At 47.8% G+C, this 23407-nt stretch overlaps 1 protein-coding gene across 2 annotated transcripts in view; it reads left to right on the forward strand.

Annotated features, from left to right (window-relative positions):
• The window catches only part of GRIN2B (glutamate ionotropic receptor NMDA type subunit 2B), a 219312-nt gene extending 204293 nt beyond the window's left edge, over positions 1 to 15019 (forward strand). For both annotated transcript variants that reach the window (XM_069773667.1, XM_069773666.1), the window contains one exon: positions 710 to 15019. In XM_069773667.1, the coding sequence (XP_069629768.1) occupies positions 710 to 2617 (1908 nt within the window). In that variant the 3' untranslated portion in view covers positions 2618 to 15019. The remainder of the gene's footprint in view (positions 1 to 709) is intronic.
• Positions 15020 to 23407: the final 8388 nt, after the last annotated feature.

The raw sequence follows: 23407 nt of genomic DNA on the forward strand, positions 1-23407 counted from the left end.
GGGCACTTTTGCTGTCTGATTTGAGGTTGATAGAGGACTTCCACTTTCAGGGATGTCAATTTGGAGCCTGTTATCACTGTTAAATTTAACAGAATGCTATTAAAAATTCTGTTGTACCTCACTCAACCAGATGCAGAAGATCTAAATACCTATTCAGCAGACCTGCTCTTTCTCTGTTTCCTTTTCTAATCTGCACTGGTGATTAATGTAGCTAAGTTTATGACAAATGAAGCTGTTCCCATTTTAAGATAGCTCCTGTCTCGTTGATTCACTGATGTCCAGATGAATTTCAAGGGCCAAAACAGACTTACTTCCTCTCATCCACACGGAAACATTTGTCATGATGCTTTTGTTCCCAAGGATATTATTTTCCCCATTTGCAATTCCGTGTTACACCTACTAGATTTGAGTAACACTTACAGATGCAAGCAGATATTCCTGCATCCTACAGATATGACATGAAGCAAAGCAGAGGAAGAGGAATGGAGGGGAAGGAAAAAAACATGAGGGGCAAGAAAGGGGCAGAACAGCAAGTGTTGGTAGAGCAGGTCTGATTTCATTTTATTTGATTATGCTTCATGATGGAAAGCTGACAGGCCTGGCCGGCCTACAGGAACATGCTGTTGCTGCACAGGGTGCTTCCCCGTCCGGGTCCCCTTTCGTGTATTCTTTGCAGGACCACTCACCTTCCTGCTTCCTCTCATTTCAGGGTATCTACAGCTGCATCCATGGCGTGGCCATCGAGGAGCGCCAGTCAGCAATGAACTCCCCCACGGCCACTATGAACAACACCCATTCCAACATCCTCCGCCTGCTTCGGACAGCCAAGAACATGGCCAACCTGTCAGGAGTCAATGGCTCACCTCAGAGTGCCCTGGACTTTATCCGCCGTGAGTCATCAGTCTACGATATCTCCGAGCACCGCCGCAGCTTCACCCACTCAGACTGCAAGTCCTACAACAACCCCCCCTGCGAGGAGAACCTCTTTAGTGACTATATTAGCGAGGTGGAAAGGACCTTTGGCAACCTCCAGCTGAAGGACAGCAATGTGTATCAGGACCACTACCACCACCACCACCGCCCCCACAGCATTGGCAGCACCAGCTCCATCGATGGGCTCTACGACTGCGACAACCCGCCCTTCAACACCCAGTCACGGTCCATTGGGAAGAAGCCCTTGGACCTGGGGTTACCCCCTGCCAAGCACAGCCAGCTGGGTGACCTTTACGGCAAGTTCTCCTTCAAGAGTGACCGCTATGGGGGCAGCGGGGCCCACGACGACCTGATCCGCTCGGACGTCTCTGACATTTCCACTCACACGGTCACCTACGGCAACATCGAGGGCAATGCGGCCAAGCGGCGGAAGCAGCAGTACAAGGACAGCCTGAAGAAGCGCCCAGCCTCCGCCAAGTCCCGGCGGGAGTTTGATGAGATAGAACTGGCCTACCGTCGGCGCCCACCCCGCTCGCCCGACCACAAGCGCTACTTCAGGGACAAGGAAGGGCTACGGGACTTCTACCTGGATCAGTTTCGGGCCAAGGAGAACTCGCCGCACTGGGAACACGTGGACCTGACGGATATCTACAAAGAGCGGGGAGACGAGTTCAAGCGTGACACGGGAGGAGGAGGGGGTGGATCCTGCACCAACAGGGCCCACCACAAGCACGGCTCGGGTGAGTTTGGTGGAAGCAACGAGCACAAGCATGGCGTTGTGAGCGGGGTCCCAGCGCCATGGGAGAAGAACCTGACCAACCTAGACTGGGAGGACCGGCCTGGGGCTAATTTCTGCCGTGGTTGCCCTTCTAAGCTGCACAACTACACGCCATCGGTGGTGGGGCAGAACTCCACCCGCCAGGCCTGCATCCGCTGCGAGGCCTGCAAGAAAGCGGGCAACCTGTATGACATCAGTGAGGACAACTCGCTCCAAGAGCTGGACCAGCCGCCTGCCCCCGTGCCCGTGGCCACCAGCGCCACCTCCTCCTCCAAGTATCCTCAGAGCCCTTCCAACTCTGCCTCCAAGGTGCAGAAGAAGAACCGCAACAAGCTCCGCCGGCAGCACTCCTACGACACATTTGTGGACTTGCAGAAGGATGACTCGGCCCTGGCCCCCCGCAGCGTCAGCCTCAAGGACAAGGGCCGCTTTTTGGAGGGGAGCCCCTATGCCCACATGTTTGAGATGCCAGCCAGTGAGACCACCTTTGCCAACAACAAGTCCTCAGTGCCCGCCACCAGCTACCACCACCACAACAACCCCGGCAGCAGCGGGGGCTACATGCTCAGCAAGTCGCTCTACCCCGACCGGGTCACCCAAAACCCTTTCATCCCCACTTTTGGGGATGACCAATGCTTGCTCCACGGCAGCAAATCTTATTTCTTCAGGCAGCCTGTGGTGGCAGGAGGGCCCAAAGCCAGGCCAGACTTCCGAGCCATCGTCACCACCAACAAGCCGGTGGTCTCAGCCCTTCACGGGGCTGTGCCAGCCCGTTTCCAGAAGGACATCTGTATAGGGAACCAGTCCAACCCCTGTGTGCCTAACAACAAAAACCCCAGGGCTTTCAATGGCTCCAGCAACGGGCATGTTTATGAGAAACTCTCCAGTATTGAGTCTGACGTTTGAGTGAGAGGGGAAGAGCATGGGGAGGGACTGGGGGTGTATGTGGAGCGTGGGAGGGTGGGGTGGGATCAGTCCCATCGGCTACTCTTCTGGGTCGTCCTTAGTTTGTGGGATACTGGAGTTCCGAGTAGTGCAGCGCTGGTGACAAGTGCCACCTCTTTGGTTTCCCCTCTTCCTCCTCCTCTTTCCCACCCCTCCCCTTTTATCTCTTTTTCCATGTTCTCGCTCCTCCCATTCTCCTCCATTCCTGGCCATTGCACTTTACAGTGATGTTGGAGTTGGATATCCTTGCTCGTGATTTCAGGAAGTGGAGAAGAAGGCAGGGAAGGGGTGGGCTGAGGGGGAGCGGCAGTGACTCTAGCATTTCACTTTTGCTGGCTGCCGGCAGAGAAAGGCATGTGCACACACACACACGTGTGTGTGGCAGGAGGAGACAGCAGAAGCAGTGTAATGGACATTCAGGAAAATATGGTTGTTCAGGCAACTCTTCCTAAAACTGCCTAGAAAAGAGTAGTGTTGAAGATGTGGAGAAAGTGAAGGGGGAATAACATGAACTAACTTGATGATGCACTTATATGTTAGCTATACTGAGGTTCTCGTTACATTATTTTGTGAAGACTATGGGGGTTTAGGGCTGAAATATATATATATTTGCGTATATGCTGAGAAATTTTACGCTAAAATTTTGAATTGTCTGTTGGGGGGTGTGGGGGGAGGGAGAGAAGGCTTGTCTGCAGGTCTGGCTGGTGGTTTCACTATGGCTATTACAGCTGCTGGATCTGTGGCAGACCAGTGGGAGAGATGGAAAGGAAACAGGGTCTGACTTTGGGAAAGCAACCCTGGAGTCAGGGAGGCTGCTGGGATCTCTGACAGAGGATGCTGGTTTGCACTGAAATGAGAGGAGTTTGGAGAAAGGGGTGCAGGGTTGGTTTGTTAGCTGTGAGTTGCTCAATAGTTGTGACATACTTCAAGGGTGGGAGCAGTGTATAGTATGGGCTAGCCTATACGCGAGTATATACAATAACTTTATACTTGAAATGTCTGTGGAGAAAGCAAAATAAACCCACGATCCTATAAGGTGTCTGGATAACAAACACAGTGGAACAGAGCTAAAGAGTAGGGAAAGGTGGGGAGTTTTGTCACTGTCGCTTCAGGGGACACCACGCCTGTTTTGGCATGTCCTTTCAGCGAGGAGGGCAGGGAAAAAAAAAGAGTTTTCATCCTTCTGACCTCCCTACCCGTGGCCAGCAGGTTGGAACAAAAAGAATAGGGTGCCCTCTGCCAGTGCTGGCATGGTGCTGGAGAGGAGAAAAACATGCCATGAAAGGGTGCGTGTGGTGGCGGTGGTGCTGGTGGACTGTTTCAATGCCTCCTTGCACATGTGGAAATGGGAGGAAGGTATGCGCACCCATGGGAAATATATATGTATATTTGCTATTGAATGTACGGGGGAAGTACACGGCTTGTCTTCCTGGGAAGTGTTGTGCTTGAATAAATGCCAGAGAGCACAGAAACTCGTGCCGAGGGCTGAAGACAAGATGTGCGAGGCTGAGAGGTGTGTGTACATGTATGCGTGCTTCTGTGTGCGAGAGCGAGAGATACTAGCACAGGTGCAAAGCTGGAATAGCCTAGGGTTTCCCATCCCTGCAGTTGTAGTGACAGCTTTCCTGGTGCACCTAGTATCGACGAGAGTGTTTTTTCTTTCCATTGTATCATTTCAGATGCAAGTTAAACTAAAGGAAAGGGAGCAATGGTAGGAGTGAGAAGCTGAACTCCCCTTTCATATGTCTTCTTTCTCCTGAGGTGGGGGCATGGGCCGACCTCTCCTGCCCTGAGAGATATGGCAAAGTCTCTCCTGCTTATCCCGGGTCTGTCCCGGTGTCTCGATGACCGTGGCTCACCAGGGGAAGGGTTGAGAGAGCCCTGTGCTGAGGCCATGGGGACACTGCTGGGGACTGACTGAAAGGAGATGGCAGCCCTGTCTTTATGAGCCACATTTCCTGAGCTGAAAGCCACCTCTCTCACATTCCTCACTGCACCCTGGTTGATTTTATCTTATCTTTCTCTTCTTAAGCCAATAGAAGGCCTTTTATTTATTTACCTATTTATTTTATTTATTTTTTAAAGCTGGGTCGGGGGGAGGGTGGGATTTGCCTGTAAAGTCAGAGTGTGAGAAGAGGGTGGGCAGGGTTGGTGAGGGGAATATTTTCTTATATTTCACTGAGGAAATTAAGGAGGGAAGAGGGGGAGAGTCTTTGTAATGCCACCCCTTAGTCTTTGGGGTAAGGGAACTTCTTATTCTTTCCCTCTTCTCTCATTACAAGGACAAAAAGGAAAAGAAAAAAGGAAAAAAAAAAAAAAAAAGAAACCAAACAAATTAACAGAGCGATCTGCAATCCAGAACACATGGCAGCTTGTCAGACACCTCTGACAGCGGCCACCGAGAAGGCGTTCCTTTCATTTGTAAATATTTCTTTTTTATTGCGTTTTTGTATAAATTGGTGTTTCTCTTCTCGTGAATATTCAGGTTGTGGGGTGGGAGGGAGGGGAAGTTTGTTTCCGTTCTGTTTGTTTTCTACGACTTTTCAGGCTGCGTTTTTGGAAGCGGTTTACGCGGGTCGAGGCCGTATGAATGAGGAAGAGAGAGAGAGAGAGAAACCCATGTGTGTTGTGTTCCCCCGAGGCCCCCCGTATTGCCCTGTCACCTTTATCTTCATGAATGGAAGACGCCGGAACGTCACTTCAAGCCTTGCCAGCAGGGTTTCATGTTTTGATGGGAACACCCCCAATTCCTTTTTGCATATAAACTCTCTGTACCAGCATCTCTCTGTGGAGTTTGGGCCTCAAGGCACTACACTGTCTTGATAGTGGTGGGGTGAACCATCAAGTTGGCCGCTCAGGTTGGACCATCACTTTGACATTAAGAGACTTCTCCAATGCTACTTTGGTTTAGAAATCTTGGACCTGGGAAAAGCTCGTGATAATTTCTGGTATTTTCTAAGGGCTTGGGGGGGAGCTTGACAGCTGGCGAGGGCAGCTAATCTCTTTGGCGGTTATCTCGGTACTTTTCCGTCCCTCCCCACCTGGAACGAGGAAACCTGGAGGGTGGCTCTGCAGGGAAATTAAGCCGAAAACAAACCAAAAAGAAGTTAATGGAACTTTTTTCAAATCTCTTCTTAAAGGTTCTGATTTTTGTGTTCTGGGGTGAAAATTGGTTCGTATTTTCTCCGAACGGGTCTGTCCCTTGTTCCACTGATTGGCAAATGATAGTTTGCCAAAATCATTATCTAGTGTTGATACTGTTGTAGCACTGTTAACACTCCGAGTGCTCTGCAAATATTAACTGTGCCACAAACCACTCAAATGAATGCTCTAGGGCAACCAGAAAAGAAGAACTGGAAATTCTGGACTGAATCACTGGTCTAACCACAGGAGCCTGGTATTTTGCCTTCTCCCATAATAGATTAGGCCATGTGTCCATCAGGTTAATCCTTTCTCCTATAAGCGATCTTTTCTGGTTGCTTTGTTTATTTTAGTTCTGACAGGTCAACAAGTTTTGGGACAGAGATGAAGGGGAGGGGGTGGGAGGGGGGAGGGTGTAATTCATAATCCAGAAAATAAATCGATGATGTTATTAAACTCTGATTATATATTTAGAATTTTAGATTTGGTGTATTTTCATTCTAAGTATTCAAGTGAATCAATCAGGTAATATTAGCAGCAGGTGTTGTCTATACTAGAAAACCACCCATGTGCTGTTCATTACCTGTCCAGAAAAGAATGGGATTTCATACCAGAGCCTGACAAAACTCCACATCCCCTCCCTTGCCATTTCTATCTCTCTCTTGTATAAACACCAGTATTTTCTGGGGCAGTGGCTGGGAACATTTCCCCTCTCTGAACGTTTCTGCACACAAGAATACCGAGCAAAAACCATTGCGTCCTCTACAGTTTGGTGTCCTCTACTGTATATTTGCAGCCAGCCTCCCAGGAAAGACCAGGCACCTTTGGCAATGTTTCTGACATTTGCCTCCTCACTCTAGCCCCAGGCATGGCTCTCTTGAGAGGTATTTTCATGAGCCATGTTCTTCTGAAGTGGTACTGGAGTGTACGTACTCAGCTGAAGGAGGATGTGTGTGAAGGAGATGGAGGAAATATTCAAAAAATATCAGAAATGTGCCATGCACAGTCGAAAGCAGCTGGCAGGTAGAACTTGCAGCTGTGGATCTCCACGTCATAAACCTTCTTGGAGTATTCACACCAGCTTTTTACTGCAGTGCAACACAACACAGGCTGGTGTAGTAGTTCTCTGTCTCCCATCATGCCTCCCAGTGGGGGCAATATCAGAACTTGCCGTGTCACATCACAAGTAGGAAAGAAAAGCTGCAGTCAGGACTTGTTGTCAGTTGAGACAATGAAGCACACTGGCCCCTCCTCAGCAAAAAAACATCCTGTTCTCTCTGAAATCCAGCATGCGTTGTCAGGACTCTCCAGGTGAGAACCCCAGGGGGTTCAAAATGCTCAGCAATAGGCAAGTATGAACTTTGCCCGTAGGGAATTGGTATTTCAATTTCCAGCGCATGGGGGGAGGAAGGTTCCTTTGTGATGTCCTGAAGGATTTGGTGGAGTGAAGAGTTTCCAGGATGGGTCTTTTTGTTTCTGGCTTCTTCAGCAATGCATGCTGATACTGAGCTCCTCACTCCAAGAAGACACTAGCATCCATCTTGAATAAAGCCCCTTTGTACCTTCAGATCAGGGTTGTTTCTCACAGCAACATTGTCAGCAAAAGAGAGAGGGGGAGACAGAGAATGAGTATGATGGTGGTGACTGGTTAGAGTGATCAGAGATACCTCAGGGATCTTTATAGGCAAGTCTTTGCTTTAGAGCTTTCTATCAAATGTGGCATATCCTCCCACCTCCATTGCTTATCAACAGATGGAAGCAAGCCTGGGAACACAGCCAACGATCAGACTTAGGCCTTTCACACATCCTCCACTCCCGTCAAGCAACCTTTGATGAGCCCTTCCCATGGAGAAGGGTGGGAGGTTGCACTTCCCCACGTATTTTTGGTTGCCAAAAAGAAAAGAAAAAGGGGAGGGGATAAAGATGAGGAGTGTTGATGAAGGGACTTTGTGCTGACTCTGCACCATCGCTCTAAGGAATTACACTTCACCTTTCCTGTTCAATCCAAGCTGGCAAAGGGTAGGGTCCAATTATGCTGCCTCTCCATGGCATATGCCTGGCTCACCACAGGAGCCCCTGGGAGCCGTGTGCGAGAAGGGAACTGGATTGCTGGCAACAAATGGGGACGGGCTCCAAGCCACGATCCCCGTCTGCACCCACTCTTTCCCATAAGTGCTTCCCTGCTGCTGAACACACCTGGTGTGTCCACCTGGAACACACCTACCATGCTGCTGGATGCTGCAGGGCACATTGAGATAGTAACTAGTGGGACCCGACTGTTGTCCCCACAAGGGCTTATTTTCAATTTGCAGCCAAATAGATTTCCAAGCCATAGACCCTTGCTGCATTCACCCACATACACTTCCCTGTGGCTCCCTCCCTCCTCCCCCCTCAAAGGCAAACTGGGGCGCTGACTGTCTCACTGGCAATATGAATACTGTTGCTTCATCTTCATTACGGGCTCTCTGGACCTCCCTGGGGCTGACTGCAGGCAGACCTGGGTGTCTGCCATTAGAATGGCAACAACAAAAACCACTTTGCAATTGGCTTTGAGTTCTTTCTTCATCTCTTGAGCATCGCCAAATTCTTCTCCTAGCCATGCCATTTGAGTGAATTCTGGCACCCTTCTGTCATTGCTGACAACAAAACTGACACAGCATGAATCTGCTTGTGTATAGAAAAAGGCAGTGAAACCTTATCGCAGAGCGCAGGACTCATGTCTGCCGACACCAAGGGTACAGTTCCCTGGGTGCTGAGATAAAGGAGGATCTCTGTGATGAGGTAGTAGTTACAGATCTCTTAATCTGCTGGCCTCCTGCCATTAAAGGTTCACAGCAAGCACCAGTGTACACTCCAACAGGTCAGAAAAAAATTCCGCGCTGTGGGACAGGGGTTCCTCTCGGTACGCGCACACATAGGAGACATACTGGGGAAGTGAAACACACGCGAACAAACCCGACGCAGCAGGAAGCTGTGAGGCTTGCGTGCCTGTATGTGCGCACGCACACACGCAGACACACGCACGGTACATTGCAGTACGCTTAATGACTGTCCCACAACGCATTTTTGCCAGGTAGGAACAATGTGACCTTTCCTAATGTTCTGCTGGTAGTTATTTAATTTATGTATTCACTTTGTGACTTCTACATCATCTGCTTTCTTGACTGCAACATTACTGTGTAAATATGTGTGTATATATGTACAGAAACTAACTCAAGCAATTATATTCAGGTTGGGAAAAGGGTGGGTTTTATATCTGTACAGTATTTCCTTATTAAATAATGGCATGGGGGGGGTTGGGAAAGTTAACTTCTAAATTGTGGTTTTATTGGTCTGTGGTGTTTGAAGTTGTTTCAGTGGTTGCTTTTGCTGGTTCGGAAAGTTTATCTGGATGTTATATGTGTGTGCCAAGAAAGGGTCCCCAAACAGGGGAGGTTTGGGATTGGTGAGGGGTGGTGGGTAGCAGAGGGTGTTAATAATTTCCTGTAATAAAAGCCGTGTTGATTGCTAGGGACTGTTTGTGTGAGGCACAGGGCTGTTTCCTTCTCTATGTGCTTTGCTCTTTGATTACTTTCTCTTCCCTGGTCCCCATTGTTTTCTCCCTGGGATGTCAGCAGAGTACTTTTGTTGCTGTGGATTACAGAGGTCTCTCTCTGGGCCTTCATCTCCTGACCAACTCTTCCATCTCCCTCTTTTTGTGGCCTTCCCAATACCAGTGGGAGGGGAGGCAGTGTGGTCTCAGACCCTCTGCGCTATTCTTGTCTACTTTGCTTCCTCGCCTTTAGACCCCCTCCGTCCTTCCTCTAAGCAGAACCTCATTTTCAGGTGTTTTGATCTCTCCAGCAGTTTACTGCCTCATCTCCCTGGCCTCTTATCTGCTTATTTCCCAACTTACTCGCACTGATTCTTCAATTTCATCTCTACGCCTCTTCCCTTAGAATGACTTATGCTGGCTGTTTGCCCACTCTGCTCCTCTTATTACTGTCTTGTTGCTCTGTTGTCTTCATCAGACTGTGCAATGCTGTGCAGTGCTGTGCTGAAGATGAGTGAAGGGCAGGCCTCTACTTCTCCTTTCATGGAAAATTCTAGCCCTGACCAGATTTTTAGAAGATGATATTTGGTAGCTATTTTTGAGTTCTCTGTCACTTTCACTGAGGTGGTATTCTGCTTTTGCACACTCAAGAGATAAGAAATTATCAGTCTGACAAATTAGCCAGTGCAAGGAAGCAGTGAAATTGTCTTTTCTGAGAAAGCCAAGGGAAGGAACAGAATTTCCATCCTTGATGGCTGACTGGTGAATTTAGAGCAGGGGGAGATACAGTTTTTTATCCATTCCAGGTTGACCCACATCAGCGTCAGTAGAGTTTCTTTGCTTTTACTCTATGTGAATAAAGCAAGGCTGATGGAGAGAAGTATGCTATCTGCTAGAAGCACAGGGCTACTTTCCTTTGTTGCTTAGAAGGCATTGGCTTGTAAACACCTACATGATGTTCTGCTGTGTTGCAAACCTGGGAGTGAATGTCTGCTAGTAGTTGGTCCCTTTCTGTCTGATAAGTCAATATAAGCTGGTGCTTGGCACTAGCTGCCTAGGGTTTGTGTCTACTGTTGTGTCAGTAAGGGTGTGACATGGTGCAAAAGCAGAGACAGAGCCAATGCGAACCTGGTAGGCATGCTAGGCATGCACGTCCCTCCTTCCCTTTTGGACAACTTGCATTGTTCCTTAAAGAACGTCCATCAACCCACCGTCCTCCACAGCCGTGGCACTGGCTGCTCATCCCTGAAGACAAACTGGGTCTGCTGGTTGCAGTCTGAGAAAGGGCCAGTCAGCCTCTCCATGTGTGCATGTGTGTTGCCGTGTGCCACGGTCTCTTGAGAGTTTGAGTTGTAGTATATGAAAGCATATGGGCAGCGCAGGGAGCAACGGAAAGGGTCGGCATGACCAGAGATCATCCAGAGCAGCAGTCTTCTCCCAGCTGCAGCTAACTCTTGCTCAACCTGCCATTGCAGGCCTGCATCTCTGATTTCTGAGTGGGAGAAACCACTACAGCCACATGGGAATGGAGCTCTGCTTAAAGCATGAGCAAGGTAGACAGACTTCTCATGTAGCCTTGCTATGACCTTGGCACGGCTGTCCTGGCATGGTCCACAGTGGCCTGTGTACTTGGGAATACATGTCTGCAAATACCTGCCAGTCTGGCAGGAGACGTATGTTTGTGCATTCCAGTGACTCCTGGCAGAACTCTCAACATAAGTGAAGTTGGAAACAGCTGGCCCATTTGGTGCTACCCCAACAATGTGGGCAGGCATCTCCTTGGGAGTACAACCCATAGATTAGCTTTTGGCCAAAATAGTGAGTTACCTTTCTGAGCGTCACCAGGGTCCTTGCTGTGTTTCCTTTGCTTATTCAACGTGCCATAAGCGTGACATACCAGCAACATTTGCAGGGCGTCCAGAGAGAATGCATGCATCACATGAGACTTCTATCTAGCCCCATGGGTACTGGCTGCTAAGTCCCATGTCAGCTTGAGAAAGATTACACCTGCCCCTGAACAGACAAAAATCAGTCAAGGGGATGAGATGAAAGTTTTGTGCTTTCTCCTTCTGCTTTCCTTCCAGGCCTTGGAACCAGATCCATCGACACAGGCAGCTAAACTCCTGTGAAGTTCAAGGAGCTTTTGGAACAGCTACTTAGGGGTTTAGGTGCCTAGAATGCCTTTTGTGGATTGTCTTGCTTCTGTGGGCCTCTTCCTGCAATGCATTTTGCCAGGATTCATCTCCCAGGAACTCACCGTGCTTGAACATAGCTGAGAGGGGTTTCCTCTGCTTGGGATCACCATGTGTATGTTGCATGCCTGTTGCTACTTGTCCGTATTTCTTGCACGCGTCTACTTGTGGGGGGCAGGGGTGGGTTCATATTGGTATGTGTATTTATGCAGCCTGCACACATTTGTATGTGTGGTGCCACAGTCTGTATGTGTGCTTAGGTGTTTGTATGCATGTGTTTGAGCTGAGAGAAAAGAGTCTGAAGCTGTATGCTGCTAAAGCCAGGTGATGAGTACCCGTAGGTACCTTGGCAACCCTGTCGTTGCTCTTGCTTACCTGGTAAGCCCTCGCATGGCTGCTTTGTTTGGACTCTGGGGGACCAGCTCTGAATCAGTAACAAGGCTGGGACACAGACTCCTCCTAGAGATGGTTGAATACAGCACCAGAAACCCATTCCATGCATTCATTCACTTCTGTGCTGAATCCGCTGTGCCACATTTTCAAACCATTGTGCCACACTCATTACCCACTTCGGCCTTAACCGGTAGGTGGAGGAGGAAGACAATCATGCACTGACCGGTGAGGTCCTTTGGGAGAGATCTGGTCAATCTGTCCTGTGACTGGAACAAGAGGCTCCCTCGCTATTCTTTTCGCTGCCTCCTAGGGCAATGCAAGCACTGAAATTCCACTTGCAAGCAAGCACTAGCCTGTCCTTTCTTGCTCTTGTGTCAGACAGACGCAAGCAAAAGCTGAGCTGTGGTGGATTGCTCTCCCATTCCCACTGTTTGGAAGAACCTTAACCACTGCTGCTTGGAGCTGGATAGGGAGCTTGCAAATCCCAAGCTCTGGAGGGGTTCGGTTTCTTCCGAGGGGACAGTAAATAGGGAGGGTGGGAGGGAGTGGACTTTCTGCAGCCATTCTCCATCCCATTCATTGCCAGGAGAGATCACTACACTGCTAGCACCAGAGAGGATGACCTGCTGGGAGGGCCCTGCAGTGCCAACCAGCACAGCACTTTAACTGGCCAAACTGCTGAACAAGACACTGCTGTCCTCTGTCAGCAGCCAGAAAAGACAATCAGGACCTGATGAAGAGATGCCATGACTAGTCAGATAAGGAAGGAGCAACACTTGGGGTTTAGGGCCCTCATCATCTACTCTATCTTAAGTCTACTTAACCAGCCCTTTAGTGCTGGTGTCACTGGGCCTCTTTGATGGTTTCTTTTTATTTATATATATAAAATGTAACAGAATAATCCGTGGATGCCAGTGACTCCTTCTATCAGACCACATCCGTCCACCTCCTCTGCTTTCTTCCATGTTCAGCTGCTCTTTCCTCTCCATCAAATTGTATCCTGTGCTCTGCCAGGCTTGTCTTTTATGGAAGAGAAGATATATGTGTGTGTGAGTGTGTGTACACATGTGTGTGTGTGTGTATTTTAAGTATTATTACTATTACCAACATGCTATACACCTAAAAGCTCCTAGCAAGCTGGAGCCTTCAAGAGGTGCTGTAGGAAATGATCTTCCCACTAGCCAGTGGTTAGCGTGGAGGTTAGCACACAAAGCTGCTAGCTTTGGAGGCCTCTTTGCCTGTCTGGTTGCTTTTCTTATCTTTGGAGCAGGCTCCCTTTCACATGTGGTCAGAAATGCAGCAAACTGCTCTTTTTAGCTTTGCATTTTCAAAATTTCTAACATGGGAAGAAAAATGTTTGCTGATTAGCTGTTGATTTCTTTTGTTTGTTTGTTTGTTTACGGAGTCCTTTTAGTGGGAGCAAGGAGGTGTTTTCAGCAATACAACTTTCCGAGACCTCAGTTCTGTGCAGTTATTGTTTGTATGGTTCAGCTGTGTTTGGGGTCTTTCCTTTGTACGTGTTTTTCCTGAATGGCAGGGCTATCTTGAAACGTCTCTTTGCCAGTGACCAAAGCACCATCTGTAATTGGAGGTGAGGGCTGGTATATAGAGGAGGCAGCAGTCTTTTGGGAAGTAGCTTTTCACCGACTTCCCTGTGGAGTCACAGAAGGCAAACTATTTAACCGTTGCACAGGTGGGTTTTGGGGTTCTTTTTTTTTTGGTACTCCTTCTCTTTTCCTTCCTTTTTTTTTTTTTCTCTTTTTTTCCTTAAAAAAAAAAATGTTTCTCCAGCGAGCTTTGGCTGTTGCCCCAAAGGCTGCTGCGAGGCAGGTAGCAGGCAGGGAGGGTGTCTGACCCGTGAGTCCTGCCCTTCTGAAGCCATGTGGGATGGCCCGGTGAGGAGGGAGAAAGGCCCTTTTTGGCGGTTTCTGTGGCCATTCCTGGGACAAGGACCCTGTGGCTGCTGAGGGGCCTGACCCAAAGGGAACAAGCATCCACAGGAGATCATCCTCTGGCTTGTGCGGGTCATGGGTCGGGCTGGAGGGCAGGCAGGGGAAGATGGCTCACCGACCCCTGCACAGCCCTTCCCACGCCAGAGCAGGGCACGTAGGTCCGCAACAGGGACAAATGAATGACCCTAAACGGGCCACAGGGGTTCAGCCTCACCTCTCCTGAACTATTTGCAAGTGGGTAGGGCTGACTTTCGACTTGGACAACATCATTCAAGGCTGAGTGGAGTCTCACAGACCATGAAGTAAGGGTTAAAAGTGGTGCGTGGGTATTTGGCCAGCTCTCAATGTCATGACACCTAAGGGAAAGCCCAGCACCTTCATCCTTTGGCACTTGGAAGTGGCTGACAGCAGTAGTGGAGGACTGTCATGTCTACTAGGGTTGGGGCAGGTAGCGTCTCTAGAGCTGGCACGGGTCAGCTTCAGCTGTATTTGCTTTCTAACTAATGTACATTTACTTTGGAGAGCACGTTTGATGAACAAAGTCTATCAACCAAAAGAAAAAGGAATACTCACCTCTAGTGTAAGTCTTCTACTGCCCAACACTGCTACCTCCTCTTCTCTTGAGCTGTTGGTATCTTGCGGTGAACCTGGCCACCCGTCAAGCTGTTGCACACAGCAGATATATCCTATCCGGTTCTGAGACCATCTTTGCCTAAATTTTGCCTCCTCCTCATCCCCTTTATGCACGCACATGCGTGTGCGCGCGCGCGCACACACACACACACACGTGCCCACCTCCAGCCACTCCACTGGTGAAAATCAGAGCCACAGAGACATGAGTGCCAAATGACTTTATTTCTCAAGTAAATGATATAAAAAGTTTTGTTCTTTTCTTTCTTTTTTTTTTTTTACATATGCAAATGTAAAAGGGAACCGACAGCGAATTGGTGGTGGCGAGAGGAAATGGGATGTTTTGTAACCCTAGCTGCAGTAAAAAAAAAAAGAAATAAAAATACATTAAAAATATTTAAAAAACACAAAAAAGGAAAAAAAAACTTGAACTATTTTGGAAATATTGTGAATAATTTTTTGATATAAAAACTAATTTTTATGTAGCATGAAAACCACCAAAATAAAATGATCAAGAATAAAAGCTGTGCAGAGGGTGTTTTTGTCTAGTTGTTGAGGGAAAAGAAGGAAGAGAGAAGCAGTGGTGTGTGAGAGAGGGATGCTACTACCATGGCTTTTACTGTGAGTTTCACAATACATGATGTTTTTCTTCAATCTTAGTAACTGGAGTCTTGCGATTATGTAAAAAAAAAAAAAGAAACATATGAAAAGATATTTTTATCTCTGATTGCTGTGGAGAAAAACCTTGAAAATAAGAACAAAAAGACTCAAAAAACAAAAGGCAAATTGAAAATGGCCATTAATTGCTTTTGAGTGTTAACAGCAATCATGAATTTTTTCTGCTTGATTTATGATTTTTGAGTAGTTGAGGTTGCAGTACTGGGGAAGCAGGTGTGAAGGAGGTAAGACATTAAGGAAGGGCTGACAAGGTTCTGTTTTTTATTATGTGAGGCACAGGACTTAAACCAGGGTCTCTTCACACTTCCTCCTGAGTAAGGGGACAAGGTAGTGTCCTTTTGCAGGATATACTGGCACCACTCTTCATTCCTTTAAAAAAAAAAAAAAAAAAAAAGAAAATTACAGGTTTCTTAAAGGAAGCAGACTGCCTCTCCCAATTCCCAGACAAAACCGTATGTCGCCTCAGCACTCCAGTCCCTTTTAGAAATGACAGTGGTGATTCTCTGCTCCCCTGAATGAAGTGGGGTGTCAGTGCTCTTTGCCTCCTTTGGGGGCTCTGACACTAGGTGCTGGAGCACTAGCTTGCCTTTGAGGAGGTGGTAGCACCCATCCCACCCTGCTGTGGATCAAGGTACTGCTCCTTTGAATTGTCAGAGGACAGGAGATACGCTGGTTTCTGGACTGTCCAAGGGACGTTGGTAGGCTGCTCTGTCCATTCTGTCTTGAAAACATTCCTTGTGCCTGAGTGAATCAGACCTCCTGCATATGAATTTCATCTTCCCTCCCTCATGCTCTCATGTCCCACGCAATCATTGAAACACTGCCCCATCAGCTAGCAGGGGACCTTCTCTGTTGCTTCTGTCCTTGCTGTCTGTCTTCTACATTGCAGGCTGAAAGGAAGGAGGCAGATGGCACACCATGTAGCTTAAAATACGGGTTCAACACTGACTGAGAAGAATGAAAATCTGTAAAGACTCAGTATCAGCCTAGACTACTCCTCTGGCAGTGTGCAGAAAAAGAACCCTGGGTCAAAACCTTGTCTTCTGCTCAAGTCAAGATAGACTTGGGTGGAGTGGACAGGGAGGACCTGGAGGCAGCATTGTAGACCAACTTGACTAGTGGGTTCTTCCGTTCTGAGCCCCAGATACAGATGTGAAAAAGGATCCGTGGGAACATTACCTCTTGGTGGAGGAAAGAGAGGGACAGTACTTTTAGCATAAGAGAGACCAAATACTGAAGCAACTTCTTGGCTTATCTAGGTCTGAGTTAGTCTGTCTCTGCTTGTTGCCAATCCCTATCCCATGCACTATCTGGTTTTGCTTTTTGACTCCTACAGGGAAGAAGAGAGTGACTTTCCTCTGCCTTGTGAAGGTTTTGTCAGTATTAGTTATAAGTCTGGGTTGTTCCTCCAGTGAATATCTGGCTGTTTACCCATCTTCCCACTTCTTCTGTCTCCTAGTCCCGTCCTCTCACCATCAAATCTTGCCAGCAAGATTGTCTTGCTGTGAGGAACAGTATGCCTCTGTGGCCTCCTGTCCTAGCATGTTAAGAAAAGAGGCCCTTGCTCCCTCGTGGGAGGAAGCTAGCACTGTTCTATGTCCTTCAATGTACCATGAGGGCTGAGAAGTCATTACACACAGCTTAGGGTATTGCTTACTTTACTTTTCCTCCAGTGACTTGGATATTCCAGTTGCCTTCCTTACAAAGAACATGGTGTCTTACTATCTGTCACCATTGTGGACTAGCTCTGTGTTTGTGTTATCGGCTGGCATTTGCTCCCTCAAAGACAATAAGGAGAATCACAAGGACCCTCTTATCGATAGCCTGGACAATCAGCCTGTGACTGGTGGTCTACCAGCAGCCTCTTATTTATATGTGTCCCCTTAGCAGAGTCAGGGATCAAGGCAGTAGCAGCAGGGAAGGGTAGGAAAAGTGGAATAAGGGCGAGGGTGATGTGCGGGTGACCGTGTAATGCTGTGCTGGTGCGTGGTGTGTGCTTGCCAGCTAGAGAATGTGGCATGGAGCGAGGGCAGCACTGTGACTTTGTGAGCCCCAGGTCTCCTTGTCTCCTGCATCTGAAAGGTGGTCTGTCTTTCTCTTCCCTGGGCAGCATGATGCCCTATGGAGGACGTGAGGCAGGGGACAGGACGAGGGACTGAGCACCTGCAGGGACCTCAGCTTCAGTGCTGAAAGTGCATGGTGCACATCAGAGCCCAGGCTGCTGACCTGACAGCACAAGTGCTGCCTCCAGCAGCAGGCAAGGAAAAGTCACAATGAAAACCTCGGCTCTGGCAGCTTTGCCTCTCTTCAGGAAACGTCTGCAGAGGAATGAGTGTAGTGGAGAAGAATAGATAACTTTGCTGCACAGGGTGTTAGGAGGAGGAAAAACATGGTCTGAAAATATGGGTGTGGGTGGAATACGTTTTGAGAGCAGCTCCCTGGAAGTAGAGGAGAACAGAGCTGAAGCAGAAACTTGGCAAATGCTCTGAAAATTCAGATTTCCAAGCACAATGTCTTGGAGTCTGGAACCGGGGCTTTGGCCATGCCTTATGCTAGCTGGAAGTTCAGCCAGGGGCCATTGTTCTACTCCAGCCTCCGCGCTCACTCACCTTCCCTTCCCTGGAGTGAAGCGGCAGGCTCATCTCTTCCCTTAATGACGAAGTGGAACAGCTTGCATTTTGCCCACCTCATCTCTGCACCTCCCTGCTCCAGTCTTGGGTCTTTCAAAGTAGACATTCAACCAAGCCAGAGGGAGGGCGGAAGTCCTTCCAGTACATGAGTACAGCAAGGCAGGAGTCTGGAGTTTTTGAGCACACAAGCCCTAGATGCACTCCTTGAAACACCTCTGTGTCTTTGAGCGCTGCTGGCTGGGTTGGTTTGCCCTCACAGGTGATTTGCATGGTCCATCAGGAAGCCAAGTTTCTGTCAGTGAAGAAGAGCTATCCAATGGGGCTTTTCAACATTTGAACAAGGGACTAGGATTGTAGTTACAGAAAAGGCATCTGCAAAGATGCACACCCCATACCAGGGGGATATTAGCTGACGTTCTTCACTTCTTGGAGCAAATAATTTCAGGGCTTCTCTTTGGCCTTCCACACATAGAGACTTTTCCCAGTGATAAATGCACTTCCACTGGCTCTGGTGGCCCTTTTCTGCACACAGATACTCCTTTTTCAGCTCTGGGAGCTGAACCTTGCTGTGCTAAGATATAGGTGAAAGCATCCCATTTGGGACCAAAGAGCTAGTTGTAATGAATCAGCCACTTCTGCTAGCTTTGCAGCTTCATACTGCTTAGGGACTAACCGTTCAGATGTCCTCGTTCCTCCCCAAGCCACTTCAGAGCTCTCTGTGCTGCAGTGGTAGCCTGGTTTGCTGTCCCTGCTGACCTTCCCCTTCTTTATATGCAGAGAGTAAGGGCTTCACGGCCGCTTTCTTATCTGAGGCATTAGATTAAAATTGGAGAAGCATGACATTTTGGACCTGTCTCTGTGGCTCTCTGATTAGTTATCCTCGCTGAGGAGGCAAGAGACCGAGGCCTGCCAGCCGCAAGGTTAAGCTTTGGGTAAGCGATCGCCCTTCGGCTGCGGGTTGCTGCTGCGCTGTTAGCAGAGGGGACGCACACTGGAATGCTAAGTGACTTACTCCATGCGCTTGCCACTCTTTCAAGACTGGTGTGTAGACTCGCATCTAAGCAGAAAAGAAGGGATTGGTTTCCTCCTTGTCTATTTCCCCTGCTCCCAAGGGAAAATTTCCTGAAAAAGGGGAAAGGGAAGGTTCTTCCCTCACTTGAAACTCTGACTGTTGTCTCTGTGTAGAGTATTGTTTTGCAGTGGTAGAATAAGACAGATCTTTGGCTGGTGCCCAGACACAGGCTCTGGGTGTGTTTCTACATCCTTTTTCTGAGGGAATAGCATAGCTTCTGCCACAACGGGCAGGGCCGCTTTCTCTGCCACCTTGGTCCCAAGGGATAAGCCATGAGTCCAGAGTCTCAGGCACTTGGTGCCTGCATGGCTCTCTTCAAGTCACCCTACTACACATCCCAGATAGCTGGGAGTGCCTGTGGCCCAGCAGCACTGAGTGTTGGGAAGAAATAATTAGTTAATGCTTGTGCCATGTTTTCATCAAGTAGGGAAGGATTTTTAGAAGCACCTGAGAGATTTATTAAAACAAACCCCATCTCACTGAAAGCCAATAGTGCTTAGCTGCTCAGGTGCTTTTAGGAATTTCCACTACAAAAGCTAAGAATGTTTATTCTTTTTAAAAATCTCTTTATGAAGGGGCTGGAGTATTTAATAGTGAGGTAAACCAGCTGACCTCTCTTGAGCCTAAAATATTGTGATGGTAATCTCAGCTAGCAGCTACTCCTGGAGGATGCCCTGGGTTGAGCTGAGGATATGAAGCTACCTTCAGAGGGTGCAGGAGCTCCCTCCTCAATAGCACCTGCCACGGAGGGGGAAGTAGGTAGCACATTGGGCAGGATTTCGTCAGAAAGGTACGCTTGGGGATGCACACTGAATGCAAGCAGTGGCTGGCGGCTTCGGGGTAGTTTTGTGTTGGTCAAAATGACTCCATCTCTCCTAACAACAACACTATTGCTGTTGAGTTGGACAGTGTCAGTATCAGTCATTAATCTAGGAAGCAGCGAGTAAAGCAAAATGCTTTGCCAGCGGGGTGAAACCCTGACATAAAATTGATCAAAAACATTTAGGTCCTGTTTTCAAACAAGATTTGTCCGTTCAGTGCTTCGCACTGCCATAGTCCTTACTTCAAAGAGTTTGCAATTTTGATGCTAAACTGAAATACGTTAATATTACCATTTACATTAACAAGTGAATTGACAGATGCCATAGTTTACATATATTATGCAAATATCCTGAAATCTTGCATGCATTTGCATCTAATTTTCTTGAGATTAAATGAGTCGTACACTTTATAGGGGAAATAATTGAGGCATCCAGACATATGATAAGCTAGGTGACTTGATGTGTCTTGTTGAATGAACTGTGGTAAAGCCAAGGGGCAGAGGAAAAGGACATCTGGCATTCTCATACGCAGAAATACTGCGTTCACGGTTGCTGTCCGGAGAAAGCAGTGCAGAAATCTATCTGGGATGTGGTCAGAAATAGTGCAAGAAGCTTGTGCTGGGAGACATGATTTGGGATGTTGGGGCCTCACCCTGAAGGGCCAGTCAGGGTCTCAGCCAGGTTTTTTTTTTTGAGATTTGAGAAAGAAACACTCCCCTCTTTGTAGCACTGTGCAAACATCACCCAACTGAGCTCCCCCCACCCAGTAAAGGGACAAGAAGTTCCTACGCAGGCAGGGGAACAGTGAGGAGACGAGTCTGATCCATACAGGATTGCCTGTCACCACTTCAGTACCTGGCAGGATATCATCTTCTTCTTCTTCTTCTTACCCCTCTGGATGTCATGAAGGCATGACAGCCATTTGCAAAGCTATGCCCAGGGCAATCAGCTTCTGCTTCAGGTGAGTTTGGTGAGAAATCTTGCTATTCTGGTGGTGCTCTAGTTTTCCAGCTTCATTTCACTTCTTCCGTTGGGAAGAGCCTTGAGGATGCTTTACCTCATCCCAGCCTTGGACAAAGAGAACCTGAACCACAAATTATGGTAGTTTTCTCTGTGCATTTTTAATTAGCTCTACTTTTACAGGTAGCATGAGGAAGTGCATGTATGGGCCTGATCCAGAGAGGTGCTGGGCTGTACAGGCTCTCTCAGGATACGCACACGGTATGGGACTCAACCTCTGCTGCCACCCTGACCTGACTTCTCTGAGCTGATCATGGAGGCTCTACTAGGATTCACTATACAACTCATTTCCCTTCCTTGGAAACTTGCACATCAAGGTTTAGCGTACCCCTCACAAGTAGTCTTGAGCATCCCTCTGCTGCTTCTGTCATGCTGCTACAACCTTTCAGCTTTTACCGGGAGGCTGTGAAAACATTGTATAGAAAATAATTTCCTTTTTCAGTTCCACCAGTGTGCAGTAACACCTCAGACTGTCACAATGGAGAGGCTTCATCAAGAACCTCTTTGTACCGTGCAAATTGTGCATCCAACTTGGCCTGTCTTGTTGAAGTTCGTCCAAGACATCCGGGTCTGTTTGAATAGTGACTGAACCTTCTGGCCAGCTTCTTCTTGCGCTTTGCTTCCAAACCTTGCAGGATGCTTTGATGTGCAAACAAACATGCAACCAGACAGAGGCTGACCTAGCTTCCTTTTGTCTTCAAAAGGCTAGGGTGATAAAACCAGTCTTACTAGGGTTACAGTTCGGCTTAGTTAAAGTTCCAGCCTCATAATTGCTCCAAAATTTTAGGTCTGTCTTGCCCTTTAAATCATGCATACTCCTGCTTACAGAGTCACTGCCACTCTTCAAATATTCAAGGGTTCCTTACATTTAATTTTGGATGGTTTACTCTCTCCAGGGAGGAGGCAGTGTTTTAAAAAGAAATTGCTGACGGAAAAAGTAGAGCTTACATGACTTGCAGCAAACAGCAATCTGAGTTCTCAAGAACATACATGTCTTGGACATGTAAATTTTACTCATTTGCATTTCAAGGGCACATGTGACACACAACACTGCTTTCTCATCCAGTAACATTATCTAAACTTAATGGTTAATGTCAAGTTTTTATTAACATTTACAAGTGCATTGGGAGATTAATTTGTTTACTTGCATTATACAAAACTGATTTAAGATCGTGGTTTGCATTTACACACATTTACATAGTGTTTCCTGATTAATACATTATAATACACACAAATCATGTGTAAATTGCAGGCTCACATCTGCAACATAAACTTCGTTTTGTGCAATGTAATATCTGACTTGTCTGGCAGAACTTTTCCAGCAGGTTGCAGTTGAAGTCAGGATATGGGAGGGAGGGAGGGAAGGAGGAACAGGGATCAGAGGTGGATTTTCTGTGGAGAAGTCTTTCCTTAGCACCTGTGACTTGCTGATACCCTGCAGTCATGACACAGAAGAAGAGGATGCCAAGGAGACCTGGCAACAGGATGAGTTTCACGTAACGCGGCGGCCCTGGGGTCGGGCTCCTGTGAACGCGCAGCGCAGTTGCGTGCTCAGTGGCTTTAGGCTTGGAGTGAAACAGGCGAGCGGCAAAAGGAGTCAGCGGGAGGGAAAGGGCCAGCAACCGTCGCTGCCAGTCGTGGCCTGGCCACCTTGGCACCGATCCTCAGGAAGGGGCTCAGCTGGCTCCGGCGGAGACCCTCGAGGCCATCCGCTCTGCTGCCTGTAGTACCTTCGGCTGGGGATGTGCAGGGCTGGCGTGGGGAGGACCGGCGGAGGGTGCGGGGAGAAGGGCGGCGATGACCACCGAGCACCTGGTGCGGGGCTGAGACGGGGACCCAGAAAGGCAGCACCCTTGCACCGAACACGGGGGCAAGGGGACACTGTGGATACTTCCCCAGTGTCGCGTCTTCCTAACGGAAAGCGCGGTCGAACTCAGGCTTGCCTCATCTCTCCGAGGCCCTAACCCTACTATCTTTCCTCCACCAGTCACGACCTCATCCTCCTCTTCCCCACACCCTCACCCCCCTCCGGTTCTTCTTTCTGTAAATAACTCTTTCTGATTTTGGACAAGCAGGGATCAACAGATTCTGGAGGGGGGCGGGGAAGACACTTGTTTTGTTCTGGTTTTTTTTTCCTTTCTCTCTTGAATTTTGGTGTTTGAACTTGAAAAAAATAATATATATAAATATATAAATATATAAATTTAAGCAAATGGATTTCCTGGAGAACTATGAAAGATGTTGATTTTTTCCCCTTTGATTTCTCTTGTTTCTCATTGGGGTTTGTTTTTTCGGGAAGAGGGTTTTTGTGAACTGTTGAGATTTCCAGTTCAGCATTGTTTAAAGGATGTGGAGGAAAAAAAAAAAGAAAAAAAAGAAGAAAAATCAACAAAAACATTAAAATCTTTGTGATGTACAAAACCTGTAAATAGTCAAAGATACTTTCTCTTTTCTAACAACAAATTATTTCTGTCACTTTATATTCAAAAATAAAGAAACCTACCACAGAATATCAGGGTTAAAAAAAAAATGGAACCCATAATCAGAACATTTTCTTGGTTGTCTTCATTCATTTTGTTCTTAACTTGGAGAATGCCTGGGAATTTTGCTGCATGTGTGATGTTTTAAGAGCCTGAAAGGGGGATGAGTTGAAATTAGGAATAAAATGTTACCTAAGAGGGGCTCTCGCC

The sequence above is a fragment of the Haliaeetus albicilla genome, chromosome 28, assembly GCF_947461875.1.
Source record: "Haliaeetus albicilla chromosome 28, bHalAlb1.1, whole genome shotgun sequence".
Taxonomy (NCBI): domain Eukaryota; kingdom Metazoa; phylum Chordata; class Aves; order Accipitriformes; family Accipitridae; genus Haliaeetus; species Haliaeetus albicilla.